This window comes from Dermacentor andersoni, chromosome 5, assembly GCF_023375885.2.
Source record: "Dermacentor andersoni chromosome 5, qqDerAnde1_hic_scaffold, whole genome shotgun sequence".
In the NCBI taxonomy this organism is placed as follows: Eukaryota; Metazoa; Arthropoda; class Arachnida; order Ixodida; family Ixodidae; genus Dermacentor; species Dermacentor andersoni.
This window is the reverse complement of record NC_092818.1, coordinates 50823147-50840316: the sequence shown is the minus strand read 5'-3', so window position 1 is coordinate 50840316 and position 17170 is coordinate 50823147. Positions and strand designations below refer to the sequence as shown.

Here is a 17170-nt window from a genome sequence, read left to right as displayed (position 1 = left end):
ATATTGCTCGGACAACCAGCGAAGTGCTATAAGGAAACAACTGAAAACAAAAGAATACATAATTCTGACCTCAATTTTATCCTTTCACACGCGCATGCTTTTGCAAAAGAAGCAAGCTTATTCATACCCACAAATGCCTTGTAGCCTGCATACAGCAAGGCCACTAATTATGCCCCCATGGCCCTATAGTAACAGATATTATACAGGAATACTGCTGCTGTCACCCCATTACAAACAACCCCTGAGTTGAATAAGAAAGTGTTCCCAACAGGATGGCCTAAACGCAGTAATAACAGTAATATGTAATACCAAGCACAATAGAATCATGAACGGCGGTCTTGTTCTTTCACGACACTAAGTCATTTATTCATCAATACAGAATTATAAAACTTTAAGGCTGTAGTACAATAATTGTGGGCATAAAGCTCTCTAAACTGCTAAGTGACACATAATTGTGCTCCTTTGCGCATACACTTCGACATCAACGGAGCAAATATTTCAGCGGCCATTCGCTTATGCACATTACGCAATTAACGCTGCACATTCAACTTCGTCACGATACGGTGAAATCGCAATTCGTGCAGCTCCGTCCACAGCAACACAGTACGCGCACGCCAAACGCCCTACTTTCGGTCTACCAGAAAGAGCATTTGCTCGGCGCGTTCATGTAGGCGTTGGCACTGCACCCGAACGCCGCCGAGAATTGGGGCATGTGCATGAGGGGCACGATGCAGCGGGAGCGACCTCTGGCGTATCCGGGGCTCCGGTGCACGGTCAGCGAGCGGCACCACTTGACGCAGTGGCCGATGAAGAAGAGCTGCTCGGAGCCGAAGCCGTGCACCGTGAGCGCGCGCCTGTGGTCGGGCAGGGACCGGAACGCGTCGTACGCCAGCGAGGCAGCGGAAAAGTCGGCCAGGTTCTCCGGGTCCTCGCCCACACCCAGCTCCAAGGCGAGCCTCTTCTGCTCCACCTGCGAACGTGGAGGGCGAGCGGTGCGTTGACGCCGCAAGTGCGAAGTCGAGTCATTTGGTCGGTGTTTATCTATGACGGGCACCAACGGGAATTATTACCGCTCGTCTGCTTTGCTTCGAGTGCACGTTGAAAACTACAGGTGGTGAAAATAAGCCCGGACCATCACCATACGGATATTCTTATAAACCCCTCTGCACTTTCGCGACCTTAAACGACACGATTTAAAGGGGCCCTCAAACACTTTTCTAACTAAACATAAGATGCCGTCGCTATTAAGGTACCTCGTCCCACGAAGCTCATGCCGCAGAAAGTTTATCGAATCCTTTAACTGTACGTGGAGTTATCGCACCAATACGCTGCTGTCTCTCTTTTCGTCTACGCTAGAACGCTGGAAGCTACATAGCGGTGAAGCCACGAGGGCAAAACCCCGCCAAAAAGTTTAGTGTCGCGGCGGCGAAAGGGCTCGGCGCGGCGCTCCGTGGCGGCCGCGGTAGCGTACGCTGTGCTGCACGCCCCTGCCATCGCGGAGGCCACGCGCAGCTGACGCAGCTACGCGAACCACAAAAATGATTTTAGTGCGCAGCTCTTCGGCACCCGTTCGCGTTTTGCGTCGTCTCTCGGCGTGACCGAGCGAACGAGCTCAGCACTAGATGAAAGAGCGAACGCGGAGCGCAGCAGGAGATGAAAGATCGCGATAGCGAAGAGAGCGCGAGGAGGAAAGTGGAGGAGGAGGTAGCGGTGGAACCATAAGGCGGAAAGCGGAGGAGGAGGCTACGGTGATTTGGTTAGGGTGACGGAATTGCAGTTGTGAGTGAGCGCATGTGGTGTGTGTTTCTTTTCCTCGCTCCTGTGTTTTTATAGTGCTCCAAGTTTTTTTTGTAATAATGCATTACCAACTGATCCACCTGTCTATCCTCGAAAACACACTCATTTTCTTAGGTCACCCTAAGTAAACCACGCGAGAAATCTTGGAAACCTATCATATCACCAAGAACGCCGCAGTATGTCTAAGCCAACCATCCTTATTACTACATGATAAAGAATTGAATTCTATTAACAGATGTTAGCACGTGCCTTAGATGTATGCTGGTTTTGTACATTGTAGCCCAGGTGCGCGATGCGTTCGTTTTCTATATATGTATTTTTGCATACGTGCAATAAACATCACTTGCGAGCGCGAGTGGTATTTGTTCTTTCTCTCCGTCCTGTGTCTTTATAACGCTCCGAGATTTTCGGAATAATGCATTACCAACTAGCCCACCTACCAATTCTTTTGTAATAAATTGCACAAGGACATATAGAACAAACTGGCATAAGTGTATGTTCTTGTCTCATTTATTCGCGTTTACTTTCCCAGTCAAGATGTCAGACGAACTAGCCCAAGTGTTAGTATTTCTGACGTATGACATACATGGCAAATCATGAATGATTGTTTAGACACTGAAGAGTGCCAACTATGGCATATTCGGGTGGTACTTCGTAGCGCTCTGGACGCGCTACAAAGGTCATGTCAAAAAGCAACTAAGCGCTACCCCTGGCATAACTAGCCTTAATTGATAACGAACCCGCCGTATCGCCACTTCCATGGCCCAGTTATAATCGTAATATAGCTTTGAAGCTGTTTTTCACCGCATTCGTAGCACGGCCAGAGCGCTCTCAAGCGATCACCCAGGTACGCCCGCCACAAGTTAGAACGCGCATAGGAAGTAGCGCAACAAACGTGAACATGGACTAGAAAGACCAGACAGGAGCGCTAAGAAGTGCCTTTGTTACGAAATAAATTGGTTCCAGAAATATTCGCTATTTGCAACATAGCCTTATGTGATAAATGCGCGACGACAGTAGAAAACACAGAGAGAGAAAAAAAAGGAAAGGAGATGATTATCAAAATATTCAAGCAGAAACTCCTATTTCAGTTCTCTAAGTATGCGCTATAAGCATTGTGTCTATTGCCCATCTCCACGCAGCCCGTTGTCGTTATCGATGTTGTTCAACTTGATCCGACCAGTATAGACGACAGCGCTGCGGCGACACGAACTGGTGCGGACGGCGGCGCAAGGTGCACTGATAACGCAAGCAAAGTACTGCAGGTGGCGGCGCCAAGTGCGTTGATGACGTTCCGATCATTACAAGCTGTTATCGCACCTTAGCGCATTATCCATCCGCGCCGATCCATTATGGACCATGATCAAACGTACTATAGCGGCATATGCGTATGGCACGACCTCGCAGACGGTATTAACGCGATAGCGTTAATGGTCCCTGTCGCAGAAAATCCGGTGTCGCACGTCGTCTAGGCAAAAAAAAAAAAAGAAAAAAAATTTTGAACCAGTCACACCAAGGGCCTCCACTTGGTCCAAGGAAACTACGGGACTAATCGAGCTTCTCCAGCTAAAATGCGTAGAAAATCGTAAAGTACGATTTACACGCAACCTACAGACACGGTATCGTCGCATTGTAATTTGACTATATTGCGATAAAACACAATTCATTTACGCAAAAACTCAAAGAAATGCCTTTTCCAACATTTATATCATACATAGACCGGCCACAACGTCCGCAATTTGTGGTCGCCGGCGCATGAGTATCTTGGAGGCCATGGCACAGCGGGCCCGGTTCTTTGCAATATCTCTTGATGGCGCTCGCCTCCGCCGCATGGGGTCCTACGCAAGAGGCCGCGTTTCTCCTAGAAAGCCCGCCTTCGTGCATAGCGCTCGCGGCCAGTGTTTCATGGTAAACATTACGGTTACATACGCTGCACTTGCCGGGAAGTGTGAGAGACAGTCAGGGATCTTTGAATGCTATGGCGTTCCACTTTTACACACGAAGCTTAAGCGTCCTCCATCTTTCTTTTTGTTAGAGCCATTTGCGACGCGCACAAAGAGTGCCGACTGCTGATAGCTCCGCGCGTTGTATTTTCGCCGCTTCACCTTGAAGAGAGACGCACGGGCCCATACCTTGAAAGCGATCTGCGAAATGGGCAGGGTGGGGCATGTGCTGAGAGCTGCGTGAGCGCTGTGTTCTCACGGCTTACTTCGCGTTGAAGTGACAGGTAGCACAAGGGTAAAGGCGCTCGCTGCTGCGGGCTCTGTCTAGAAAGCGATCGGTTTACACGACAAACGTGCGGGGGCACAGACGGACACGCTTTTCCACGTTGGGCAAGCATTGAAATGCTTTCGCATTTAGAAAGGTAAGGATAGGAGCATAACATCTCATCATAGTGCTAACGGCTCGGTCTAATCTTTAAACCGTTGCCCTCTTTAAACGCGGCTAAGATACGTGAATAATTTTTTTTTCACAGCGAAGTTGTTTCTGGCTAGTTCCCAGCGGATCGATGTCCGTGTACCAAACATCATCGGCCGATCCTGAAGATAGTGCAATACCGGGCCGATCCGCTGTGGAGGTGAAGGACACTTCAAGCACTCCGCTAACTTGCAAAAATAAGTTTTGCGATGTTACGTTGATTAGAACAGATACTACAATTTGACCCGCGTCGGCCATGTTTACGTTCGCACCGCCCTCTTTTTCTCGGCGATCCAAGAGCTTGCGTATCTCCTTTCCTCTCCTTCCACTCTCCTGTGGTGGCGGTGCCGTCGAAACCTCACGCGTGTCTAGTTTCCTCGAGCTTCTCTGGGCGGCGCTCCTGTCTTCCACGCGAATGTATATAAAAATCACGGCAAGTGAGTCCGTATCTATGTTCAAAATTCTGTGTCACCTCTGTGTCGTATGCTAAAGAGCTTCGCTGGTCATGCAGCTTCACAGAGTGGAATGGCTCATGATTTTTTTCCCTAAAGGCTGATAGTGGCTACGCTAGGTGACACCACATTTTCTCGATTTCTGGTGTCTGCCCACTTGGGATATTTTCCAGACCTTTTAAACCAACTTTCCCAGGGCCACACACTCTTGCAGTTTATCGCACTTAATTAGTGTAATGGCTTGAAAAATCTTTTTCAAGACGCAATCGGGCATTTATTTGGCGAGGAAAACAGTAGCCTAATGCACAAAGAATTTTGAGTGTAAGTGCTGCATGCTAGTGTCCGAATACCCTCGATCATACTACGCCTACTATACCGATTGCCTGCTAAATGCTCTTACGAATATCTCGAGAGTAAAAAGAGTTTTTTAAATACAGACCCTGATTGTTAGCTCGAAAAAATTAGGGAAAAGCATCCCTTCTACTTTATATATATATATATATATATATATATATATATATATATATATATATATATATATATATATATATATATATATATTACGTGTGGAAAGACACAGATGACAGAGGCTATATACAGGCTATGTACACTGGAGCCAGATCGCCAGGCCGACACTCGCTCACGCCAAGGGCACAGACCCCCTTCGTCGTCGTCCTCGCGGCGGCTCGTCTCTTGAGCATCGCTCGATGATATCGTAATACTACCCCCCGGCGGCAAAAGCGCCGTCACGGTGCTGTTAAATATCCAAGGCGCATGGAGAGTTGTAGGGTTTGAGTCGGGCGACGTGGACAATGTCACTGGTTGTCACAGCAGAGGACGTAGTGGGCGTGGCTAGAACGATTTCATAGGGGACATCGGTCACTTGGCGGAGCACGCGATATGGGCCTGTGTAGCAGGAAAGCAGTTTTTCACAAAGGCCAACTTTACGCGATGGTGACCAAAGCAAAACGAGGGTGCCGGGCACAAAATGGACATCACGGTGACAGAGGTCGTAGCGTTGCTTTTGTTTGCCTTGAGAGACTTGTAGACGAGCGCGCGCAAGTTGGCGAGCATGGTCAGCATGGGCGATAGCATCACGGGCATAAGCGCTAGTTGAAGCTGTGGTTGACGGAAGCACAGTGTTCAGTGCACGACCTACTACTGTATAAGGGGCGACCTGCGCGTGCGGCGCTGCGCCAGCGCCGTTGATTTGCTTTTGCTTGTGTGTTTTTTTTTAGTTTTCCAAACCGCCGCCGCGAACAGTGGCGCTAGTGCTCTCCCCCACCTACCCCAACCCCGTGGCCGGCCGCACGCACGGGCAGCAAGCATTTTCAGCGAGAGCACGGAAGGACGCAAACGCACGCGCGCGAAACAATCGATTAGCTGAGTGCTTGGTGATCTGTTGGTGTCGCTAGATCTTGATTACCAGATTCTATTTCAGTGACACTGTGATTCTCAGCCCCGTGGGCGCCGGCTTATCGCGTTTGCGGCTTCTTCATGCACGATGGTTTACTTCTAGCTGCATACCGTTGTGAAAGTCAAGCGGCCGAGCATCAAGAGGAATTTCATTTCATGAGTTCCCCGTGACCGATATTAGGAGCCAATGGTTGAAACCTGAACAAAAAAAAATTGGCTGGGGCTTAGCTAAGGTTAAGCCTGGATATCTTGAAGCGAGAAGGTTCGGTGATGCTTATGGTTTAGCTTATAGTTATGCTTTACGATTTAGCCTATGGTTATTCTTACGGTTTAGCTTATGGTTATGCTTTATGATTTAGCCTATGGCTATGCTTACGGTTTCACTTATGGATATGCTTTGGTAAGATTATGGTTATACTATACGTGTGCCTTGTGTAGTTATGCAAATTGCTTATCAATGATATATACCATAAGTTATGCAGGATTATTAATCTTCTTTATTCATCATTGTTAGGCACATTGTCTTGCTATTTCTGTACAGCCATAAACACAGCTGTCGTATCGGTAGTATCACTCTCTTCTCCTTCCATGTTGAATGCGCACGCCTGTTCTCTGGAAAGCGGTTATATCACCTGCGCCGACTCCCCGACTCCGAACACGCTTACGGAGCCAATTCTGACATACGCCGGCTCGCGCGAAGCGTGGTTCAGTGGTAGCGTCGGTTCACGGTCATACAAGAGGTAAAAGGCGAAAAGCCAGCAGTTTCGAGACGGGAAGAGTTGTACGCAAACGTAATGTAAGGTAGAGCCTGGTCCCAGTCACGGTGGCCGTCTGAAACGTATTTGGATAACATGCATGTAAGGGTGCGGTTCAAACGCTCAGTGAGGCCGTTCGTTTGAGAGTGGTAGGAGGTGATAAATTTATGCTGTATTGAGCCGGCACGCATGATGTCGTCAATGACATTGGCTAAGAACGTACAGCCACGGTCTGTTGCCAATTGACGTGGAGCACCATGAATCAAAATGATATCATGCAAGAGGAAGTCCACAACATCAGTTGCGCAACTGGTCGGAAAAGCGCGGCTTACGGCGTAGCGGGTCGCGTAGTCCGCCGTGACTGCAAACCACTTGTTTCCTGATGTAGATTCCGGAAATGGGCCGAGAAGGTCTAAGCCGACATGATGGAAGGGCTCGGCAGGGATGTCGAGCGGTTGCAGGCAACCAGCGGGGAGCTGGGAAGGCTTTTTGCGTCGTTGGCAAAGTTCACAAGCAGCGACGTAACGCCGTACAGAACGGGCAAGTCCCGGCCAGAAAAAACGGCGATGTACACGGTCATAGGTTCGAGATACGCCGAGGTGTCCTGCCGTTGGTGCGTCGTGAAGCTCTTCTAGAACGGTTGAGCAGAGGTGTTAGGTATGACAAGTAGGAACTCAGAGCCGTCCGGATGAAGGTTACGACGGTACAGAGTACCGTCGCGGAGGACGAAGAGGCGTTGAGTGGCGTCGGTGGGAGAGTGTTCAAAACGGTCGGTGAGTGCTCTGATGTAGGCGTCATGACGTTGTTTCTCGGCGAAATGAAGCAGCTGCGATACAGAGAATACGTAAGCAGCAGGTAATATTGGAGGAGTCAGGGTCGTCAACAGGGTAACGCGACAAGCTGTCAGCGTCTTGCTGCAAGCGGCCATACTTGTAGACCAGGGAATATGAAAATTCTTGTAGCCTCAAAGCCCATTGACCAAGCCGGCCTGTAGGATCTTTTAGTGATGAGAGCCAGCAGATGAGAGTCAGCGACTGCGGAAAAAGGGTGACCGTAAAGGTAAGGACGGAACTTCGCAACCGCCCAGACTACAGCAAGGCATTCTCGTTCCGTAATGGAATAGTTGCGCTCCGATGGTGTGAGGAGGCGGCTCGCATAAGCAATAACGCGATCCTGGCCCCGCTGACGCTGGGCTAAGACGACACCAACGCCATGACCGCTGGCATCTGTACGCAATTCTATAGGGGCATCAGGGTCGAAGTGGGCGAGAACGGGTAGTGAGGAGAGAAGAGTGACGAGACGAGAGAAGGCGGCGGCTTCTGCAGTACCCCAGGAGAATCGCACGCCTTTCTTCAAAAGATTAGTGAGGGGTCTAGCAATTGCCGCAAAATCTTGAACAAAACGACGAAAGTACGAGCATAGCCCTACAAAACTTCGAACGTCTGCGGCTGTCTTCGGAACCGGAAAGTCTCGGACCGCGCGAGTTTTGTCGGGATCAGGCTGTACTCCGGAAGCGTCAACGAGGTGGACCAGAACAGTAATTTGGTGGCGGCCGAAACGACATTTGGACGAGTTAAGTTGCAGCTTGGCCTTTCGGAATACATCAAGTATAGCTGTTAGACGCTCAAGGTGAGTGTCGAACGTGGGCGAGAAGACGATGACATCGTCGAGGTAGCAGAGACATGTGGACCATTTGAAACCTGGGAGCAAGGAGTCCGTCGTACGCTCAAAAGTGGCAGGGGCGTTGCATAATCCAAACGGCATTACTTTAAATTGGCATAGGCCATCAGGTGTGATGAACGCGGTTTTTTCTCTGTCCATATCGTCAAGAGCAATCTGCCAGTATCCAGAACGAAGATCAATAGAAGAGAAATAGCTGGAACTGTGGAGGCAGTCCTGGGCGTCGTCTATACGTGGGAGCGGGCAGACGTCCTTCTTAGTATTGTTGTTCAGATGACGGTAGTCTACACAGAAGCGCCACGTGCCATCCTTCTTCTTAACCAACACTACAGGTGACGCCCAGGGACTCGAAGAAGGTTCAATGATGTTTTTATCTAGCATTCTGTTCACTTCACTTTGAATTACTCGGCGTTCCGACGCAGAAACTCGATACGGTCGTGGGTGAATAGGAGTAGCATCGCCAGTAAGAATCCGATGCTTGACCGCGAACGTCTGGCCTAAAGGGCGATCGTCGAAGTCGAAAATATCTCTGTAGCACGATAATACTTCGTAAAGGGCTTGAGCCTGCGCAGAAGACAGGTCCGTCGCAACCATTTTCTATATCTTGGGATCGGCGGCCGAGGCTGGCACGATGGGCCTGCTAAGTTCGCAAGAAGCATCGGCCGATAACGTTGCCACGTGATGGTCGCCGAGACAATCAACGTTGGCAAGGCAAATACCTCATGGTAGAATTTGCTTTGCCAGTCCAAAGTTAAAGATAGGCATGAAAGTTCGGTTCGCAGTAATAGTAAGTATACTGTGAGGCACGGTAACGTCATACTGTAGTGGAATGTCGGGCAGAGGAGTGACGAGGTACTCCCCATCAGGGGACTGGTGGGTAAGACAAGAGTTCAATATATGCTATTGATTTTGGCGGCAGGCGAATAAAGCCGGTGGGGCGTAGGCGGCACTGGGGTGCGTCAGAAGGTTCTGCGGGAATGGGCAACTCAACGCGAAGGGTACTGGCAGAGCAGTCAATAAAAGTAGAATGCGCGGAGATGAAGTCGAGGCCGAGAATGAGATCGTGGGGGCAATGAGCAATCACGGTGAAGAGTACAGGAGTGTGGCGGCCCGCGATGCTAACACGTGCCGTACACATGCCGACAATAGGTACAGTACCGCCATCCGCAACGCGGACGACGGGTGCCGACACTGGGGTGAGGAGCTTGTTCAGTCGTCGTCGGAAGGCAGCACTCATAATAGAAAGATGTGCACGTGTATCGATGAGTGCCATGACAGGATAGCCATCAACGTCAACGTCAAGAAGGTTTTGGTTCGTGTGTAGCGTTAGCAGAGGATTTCACGGCAGGGTGGACAACGCAGCTTCACCACCAGAAGCTGCGGTGCCTAGTTTTCCGGGTGGATCCGGGAGGCGATAGGCAACGGAGAGAAGCGACGGGGTTGGGGCGAACGAGACTGATGGCGTCGTGGTGATAGCGAGCGGCTGTAGCGAAAGTTCGGGGCAGGAGCATCAGCGGCCGTGGGTTCATGGCAGGCGGCCTAGGGAACAGAAGGTCCAAAGGGGCGTGAATGAGCGGCGGTGTATGTCCGAGGAGGTGGTGGCTATCGGTGTGGCAGTGACGAGCGACGTGGCCGATACGACAGCAGTGAAAACAGATCGGCCTGTCATCAGGGGTACGCCATTCGGACGGGTTGCGGCGAGATGTGGCAGAAAAGGACTGCCGGGGACGAGGAGGGCTGCTAGAGAACTGGGGAACCGTGGGTGGAGACGATGAACACAAGGAGTTGAGACCCATGTTCTCAAATTCCTGTCGCACGACGGCCTGAATTAGCGCGATCGTGGTTGCTGGTGGATCGGGAGGCGTCGCGGAGAATGCTGGCAAACAGGCGGCCTCGAGCTCGCGGCGAACAATAGGGGTTACGTCGTCACAGGGGGTGGTCTGGCGCGGTCGACCTTCACATGTCGACGTAGCAGCAGTGTTGGGTAGCCGCGTGATGTGTGATACGGCGGCTCTTAGCTTGTTCCAGGCGACGGCATTCTTTGATAATGGCGTCGATATTCGAGACGTGGCCGAAAACAAGCAAATTGAAAGCATCGTCGGCGATGCCTTTTAGTACTTGCGACACTTCGTCTGCTTCAGACATAGTATCGTCAGCTTTGCGACATAGAGCCAAGACGTCGAGGGTGTATGAAACGTACGGCTCTGTAGATGTCTGAACACGAGACGCAAGAGCCTCTCTCGCGGCAGCCTTGCGCCCGATGGGGTCGCCGAACAGTTCCCTGAGCTTTTCTTTGAAACTGTCCCAACTGGTTATCTCGTCGTCATGCGTTTGGTGCCACACGCGTGGGGTGCCGCCGAGATAAAAGATGACATTGGCGAGCATGATCGTTCGGTCCCACCTGCTATTAGCACTGGCGTGTTCATAGAGCTTGATCCATTCGTCAACGTCCTCTCCCTCCAGGCCAGAGAACACACCAGGGTGGCGATGTTGGGCAACCGTGTCGGACAAGCTGAAGCCGTTGCAGAGGCGGTCTCGTCACCGGGAGGCATGGTGACAAGCTAGATGTACCGACCACTCCGGAGTTCCGTGGTGAGGGCGGGGATCACTGACCTCCACCAGAATGTTACGTGTGGAAAGACACAGATGAAAGAGGCTATATACAGGCTATTTACACTGGAGCCAGATCGCCAGGCCGACACTCGCTTGCGCCAAGGGCGCAGACCCCCTCGGTCGTCCTCGCAGTGGCTCGTCTCTTGAGCACCGCTCGATGATATTGTAATAATATATAGCACCTCCTACTCGCTCCACCAGTTCTTAATATGTCGCCATTGCTTTGAGAGTATTTTCGCATGTTTTAGCAGTTTTTCGTCCGATAAGGTTCCCAAACATCACTAGCTTGTCAATTCAATTCAATTATGGAGTTTTACGTGCCAAAACCACTTTCTCATTATGAGGCACGCCGTAGTGGAGGACTCCGGGAATTTCGACCACCTGGGGTTCTTTAACGTGCACCTAAATCTAAGTACACGGGTGTTTTCGCATTTTGCCCCCATCGAAATGCGGCCGCCGTGGCCGGGATTGGCCGGCCGCCGTGGCACGTCGAGATGGCGCGGGAAGTTTACGGCGGAGTTGCCAGCCTCCTTTCGTCCACGCGTCTCTTTCAGGCTTGTTCCAGTAAGGCGGCATTCAGACCAGCGAGTCGCAGAAATCGCACGACCACCTTGGTCACAAAGCGACTTTGGTCGAAAAAGCGGCCGCTCAGTTCAATCAGTGGCTCGCGGGTTGGATCGTTAAGCTCCGGAGTAGTATACCCGCAATGTTACTGAACCAATCAGGGACGCAGGAGCGGAACGTGGGTGCACGCGGACGCTTTTCGGGGTGACGGCGCGCTGCGAGCAGACGTGAACGGCACCAGTCGCGAGGTGTTTCGCGGGTGGTGACGGCTTGCCAGTGTGAACGTCGGTCGCCGTGGCTCGCTATTTGGTCACCAGTCGCGGTCGGTCGCGCCCCCTTCGTCACTCGGAGGCGTAAGTGCACCACTATGGTGGCCGGCTTTCCTTTTGCGGGAAGCACAACTACTTTCTAATCTAGCCTGATATTCATGTTTATTCTTTCTTTATTTAAGAAAGTGAAATTCGGGGATTTTAAGCACCAAAAACCACAATCTGATTATGAGGTACGCCGTAGTAGGGGACTGCGGATTAATTTTGGACATCTGGTGTCCTTTAACATGCACACAATGCACGGTGCACGCGAGCTCTTGGGTTTCGCATCGACAGAAATACGGCCGCCGCGGGTGAGGCTTCATCCCGCGCCCCGGGCTTAGCAGCGCAACTCTATTTTTTTGTCTTTTCTTTTATCTGCACAGAGCTTTTATAGCAGTTACAGAAACGCTGTGATTATGAGATCAAAAGAGTAAGCAAAGCAAAAAAAAAGAAAGAGCACTCTGAGGTTCACAAAATATGCTTTCAACTGAACAATGCAACTCCAGTGAGCATGCCATCAAAAATGGCTACATAGTCGTACAACATTAGTGTGCATAATTGCAGAAAATAAAACCGCTGAATTGCAATGGAAGTGCACTTATGCGCAATGTAACACAGCAGCTTTGACACCTGACGCTGCAAGAACTCGACGGTATGCGATGGTCCATCTCACCTCGACGTGGCTGCGGCGAATGCATTGAAGCCTTTGCTGGTACTCGCGGGCCGAGGTGATCGTCCAGGCCCACGGCCGCCCGTGGTGGTCAAACTTGCGACCATTCGTGTCGTACGCGTGCATCATCTCGTGACCGACTGCCTGCGAGTGTGTTCAAGTCAGTTCTGGCGGGCAAACGTTTACATTAACGTCTGACTCACATCACCACGACAAGCGAAACTAGGAATAGGGACCGTGTTGCTTATGTTTGGATTTTATTGCGATAGCAATTATATGGACACTGCAAGCGTATTTCTGCCGTCGCCGTCGCCGTGCTGTTCCGTAACAAGTCCAAACACAATGACGTCGTCGCGGTGCGCCGTACGCTGTATGTGCGGGTGAAAACCTGTGACGGTGAGCCAGCGATCGCGGCTAAATCTCGCGAGCGCGAGGGAGAAAGGCGGGACGGAAGCGCTCCTTCTGTCGCGCGACGCACGAGGTTGAGAAGAGGGAAAGGGGGCGTTCTTTTTCGGCGACTGCTGCTTAGGGCGCGTCTTCGCCGGGCCTAATTTGAATTCGTATTTTGAAAGCGATCTGCGACGTGCGCAAAGTGCGCGTCCACGCAGGCCTAATCTTCAAAGCGATTTGCGATGCTTGCGAAGTACGCCTGGTGCCGGTATCTTCGTATGCATGCGCCGGGCTTTCGACACTTCGTTCTGGCTGAAGCGAGAGAGAGCACAAACGTCCATTCGCTCGCTCGCTGCTGCTGCCGCGATTCCCGACTCCAGCGTTTTGACAGCGACTTTCCGGGGTCATCGAGCAAAATTCGTTCATGTTTACCTGAGCACGCGTGACAACGTGCTTGTTTTACCCCTGTCCCACGGCACGAACAATGTCATCCGCAGCGAATGACATCACGCCTCAATGCCATTTTTGTTGCTTCTACACGGGCATAGTGAATGGCATTCACAGCTAATGACACTCGGCCATTGAATAAGCTTCCCAAACCCATGCAAGTGCGACTACTGTAATCAAGCTTGGCAAAAATTACGAAATCGGTAAATTAAAATGAACTGTTATCAGAGTAAAGGCTGTCCTAATTGCTGTTATGAATAGTTTAATAATTTTATAACCTAAATCACGATAGTTGTAGCAATTTGTGCCAATTTTCCCACTCTCCGACAGGACGCTAGCACCTCTTGTCGGCCATGTTATAAACGGTCAGCTGTTTTTTTTTTTGCACTTCTGAACATTTTATTTTATTTATTTATTTACAAATACTGCAGCCCAGAAGGGCTATTGCAGGAGTGGGCGAATGCAAAATGTGGAGAAAAAAGCAAATCACCCTACAAAAGAAGCATATGTGAGTAACATGGCTAAGGGGAGCACTTAATAGCATCCCCAAATTCTCTATGTGGTAAACAACGGATGGAACCAGGCAGGTCATACCAGAGTTCAATTTTCCTAGAAAAAAGAACTGTATTTAAAAGTGTTGGTGCGAGCAAAAAAGACAGATAAGTTTAAGTCATTGCTGTTTCTCGTGATTAGGGGCTTTGCACGGGTAAGGTATGTGTTAGGGAAGCATAATGTGGAGAGTAAAATAGAAAATGTAGAAGTTTCAGAGAATTAATGTGACGACGGTGGGAAAGAGTGCTTAAACCGAGCATATGCAGATGAGATGACGGTGAAAACATTCTGTCATAACGGCGGTATATGAAACGAACCGCCTTTTTCTGAACATGTTCAATTTTGTGGATGTCCGAAATTTTGTAAGGGTTCCATATGGTAGCCGCATATTCGAGAATAGGTCTTACAAGTGTGTTGTATGTAATGAGTTTAGTTTCTTTGTGGGCAGCACGTAGGGTTCGGGTTAGGTAACCAAGTTTCTTTAGTCCTTTGCTGCAGGTTGTTAGAATATGTTCTGACCAGGATAACCTTGGAGTGAAAAGGAGGCCTAAATACTTATATTCATATGCGCACTGCAGAAAAGTCGATTTATAGGAGTAATTTAAATATGAGCAATTAGCATGCTTGTGAAAGGACATGACGACTGTTTTTTTTTAAGTTAATGTTCATTTTCCAGAGTTCGCACCATTCACAAAAACTTACACAGGATTGATTCAGAGTGTTATGATCGTTAGGTGAAGAAATGACATTGTAGAGAACGCAGTCGTCAGCGTAAAGCTGAATTTTTACTGAAACAGAGTTTGGAATGTCGTTAATATAAAGCAAAAAAATTAATGGCCCTAAAATAGAACCTTGGGGTACTCCGGAAGATACTGATACGTCAGGATAGTTGAATGAATTAAAGGAAACATACTGTGAACGATCATAAAGAAAACTACGGATCCAGTCAACGAGAAGAAGGTTATTAAGGATAAGGCTTAGTTTATATGTAATAGTTTAGGATGTGGTACAGTGTCAAATGCTTTGGAGAAATCAATGAAGAGCGCATCTACTTGATGACCTAAATCAAGAGCAAAACTGATGTCATTTGTAAATTCAGGTAATTGAGTCACTGTGCTAAAACCACTACGAAATTCATTGTTGTCAAACAAATACATCGTTTTGAATGTGTTGCCGCACTTCAGCCTATCCGCCAACCACGGAAGTCAACTCGGCAGCTTCGTCAGCTGAGAATTAGAACTGAAAAGCGCACTGGAATGTCAAGACGCGCGCGCTGCTGAAAATGTGGGAAGACCATATCACCGATTTGCGCGGGGCGAAGCTCAACCTGAAAGTATACATGTCGATTGCCAAGTGGGGGGCCGGTCTGCGCAAAGCTGCCGATAAACGTCGCCATCAATTGCGAATGCCATGCTGCATACCCGTGTAGACAAGGAACGCAAGACCGCAATGACATTCGGTATGAATGTAATTTACCGTGAATGCACATTACACGTGCCATGTCACAGAAGGATTATATTGGTAAGCGAATACTTACAAGTTTATACGGCCATAAAACTACTATCCCCACTTTGTATAGCTGTCGCAGTCGATGCTTCGCCTTTCGGGCAAAAGCTGCTACTTATTTAAAATGTGCTTTCAAGGGTAAGTTAAAATAGAGAAGGGCGTGCTTCCGAATCGTCCTCAAGAGGCTGTGCAATGTATTTTTAATGCGTTAGCGACATTAGCGTTAGGAATGTCAAAGGGGAAAAGGTGTATGTGAGCAAATTTTGCGAAGCGAGTCACGTGGTAGAGAGGGGGCCTAATGGGAGAGCTTTCGAGAGCGCGGATGTCTGTATGTGGACACACAAACTCACACACACACAAACTCACACACACACACACACACACACACACACACACACACACACACACACACACACACACACACACACACACACACACACACACACACACACACACACACACACACACACACACACACACACACACACACACACAAACACACGCACACACGCACGCACACACACACACACACACACACACACACACACACATATATATATATATATATATATATATATATATATATATATATATATATATATATTGATCCGTTACCTCAAAGAGGTGCAACGTAATAGCTACCGCATGTCTCACGCATTCAAGGCCATATCGGCACTGCATTATTTTTCTGTTTTTTTATCCACTCCAGGGAGTAGTGCTCTCACTCCTCTATACACTCTTAACCACCTTACGCTCAAAGTCGCGACAAAATCGCTCTTCGGCCTGATGCTGATTGTATTTAGGCGTAATAGGGACTTTGGAAAATTGTCTTCGAGTGTCCGCTGGCAAAACAGCGCACAGTTATTAGCACTCGCGTAGTGTTCCCCAAGTTATCCTATTGTAGATGAACCAGGTGCCAAGACCATGTACTATAATACACACTGTCTGGAAACATGTTTATAAGACAGCTTTCGAGAGCTCGAAGGAAGTAAGAAGGGAATCGAAAAGGAGAAACACTGGAAACAACTGTTAAACGTTCCTTTCATATAGTGATGGCCGTTGCTTTCTTGTTGAAAACAATCGAAATGTTTAACAGTATCATTTCTCCGACTACTACTAATTTTTCAATGAGGTAACTAGCTCTATGTATGCTCAGCAAACATCGAGCTGTATGCTGAACAGACTAATAGCTCGTTGCTTAAATAATACCTACCGTTAAAGGGAAGCTGAAGAGTCTGTCGAATTCAATACGACGCTCATATACGGATACGGGAACCTTATAAACCATGAAGGTAAAATTTTGGGGGGGATTTTTCACTTAGGAGCGACGCAATCGTCGGTTAAAATTGCGCTGTAGCTCCGCCCCCCGTCTGGCGCCGCGCGCTGCTGCTGACGCTGACGATGCGAGCGCAGACCGGAAACGGCGGCGTAGTGACGTCAACACTGGTGTTCCGCTCCTTCGCAGCCTCCGCGACCGTGCCTGACCGGGCTTATTTCTGCGTGCGTGCCGTCCTAATGTGCTTCGCTCGACCCTACATTCCTTTATTAGTGTGTATATAGGAGTGGTAGTTGACGTGCGCAGCATCAATTGAACTTTTA

At 49.2% G+C, this 17170-nt stretch overlaps 1 protein-coding gene across 1 annotated transcript in view; it reads right to left on the bottom strand.

Moving 5' to 3' along the window:
- Positions 1 to 338: 338 nt before the first annotated feature.
- LOC126530370 (neprilysin-1-like) overlaps positions 339 to 17170 on the bottom strand; it is a 107913-nt gene continuing 91081 nt past the window's right edge. Inside the window, exons 6-7 of the mRNA XM_072288075.1 lie at positions 12680 to 12820; positions 339 to 970 (exon numbers count right to left, since the gene is read on the bottom strand). Coding sequence (XP_072144176.1) covers positions 635 to 970; positions 12680 to 12820 — 477 coding nt within the window. The 3' untranslated portion in view covers positions 339 to 634. The remainder of the gene's footprint in view (positions 971 to 12679; positions 12821 to 17170) is intronic.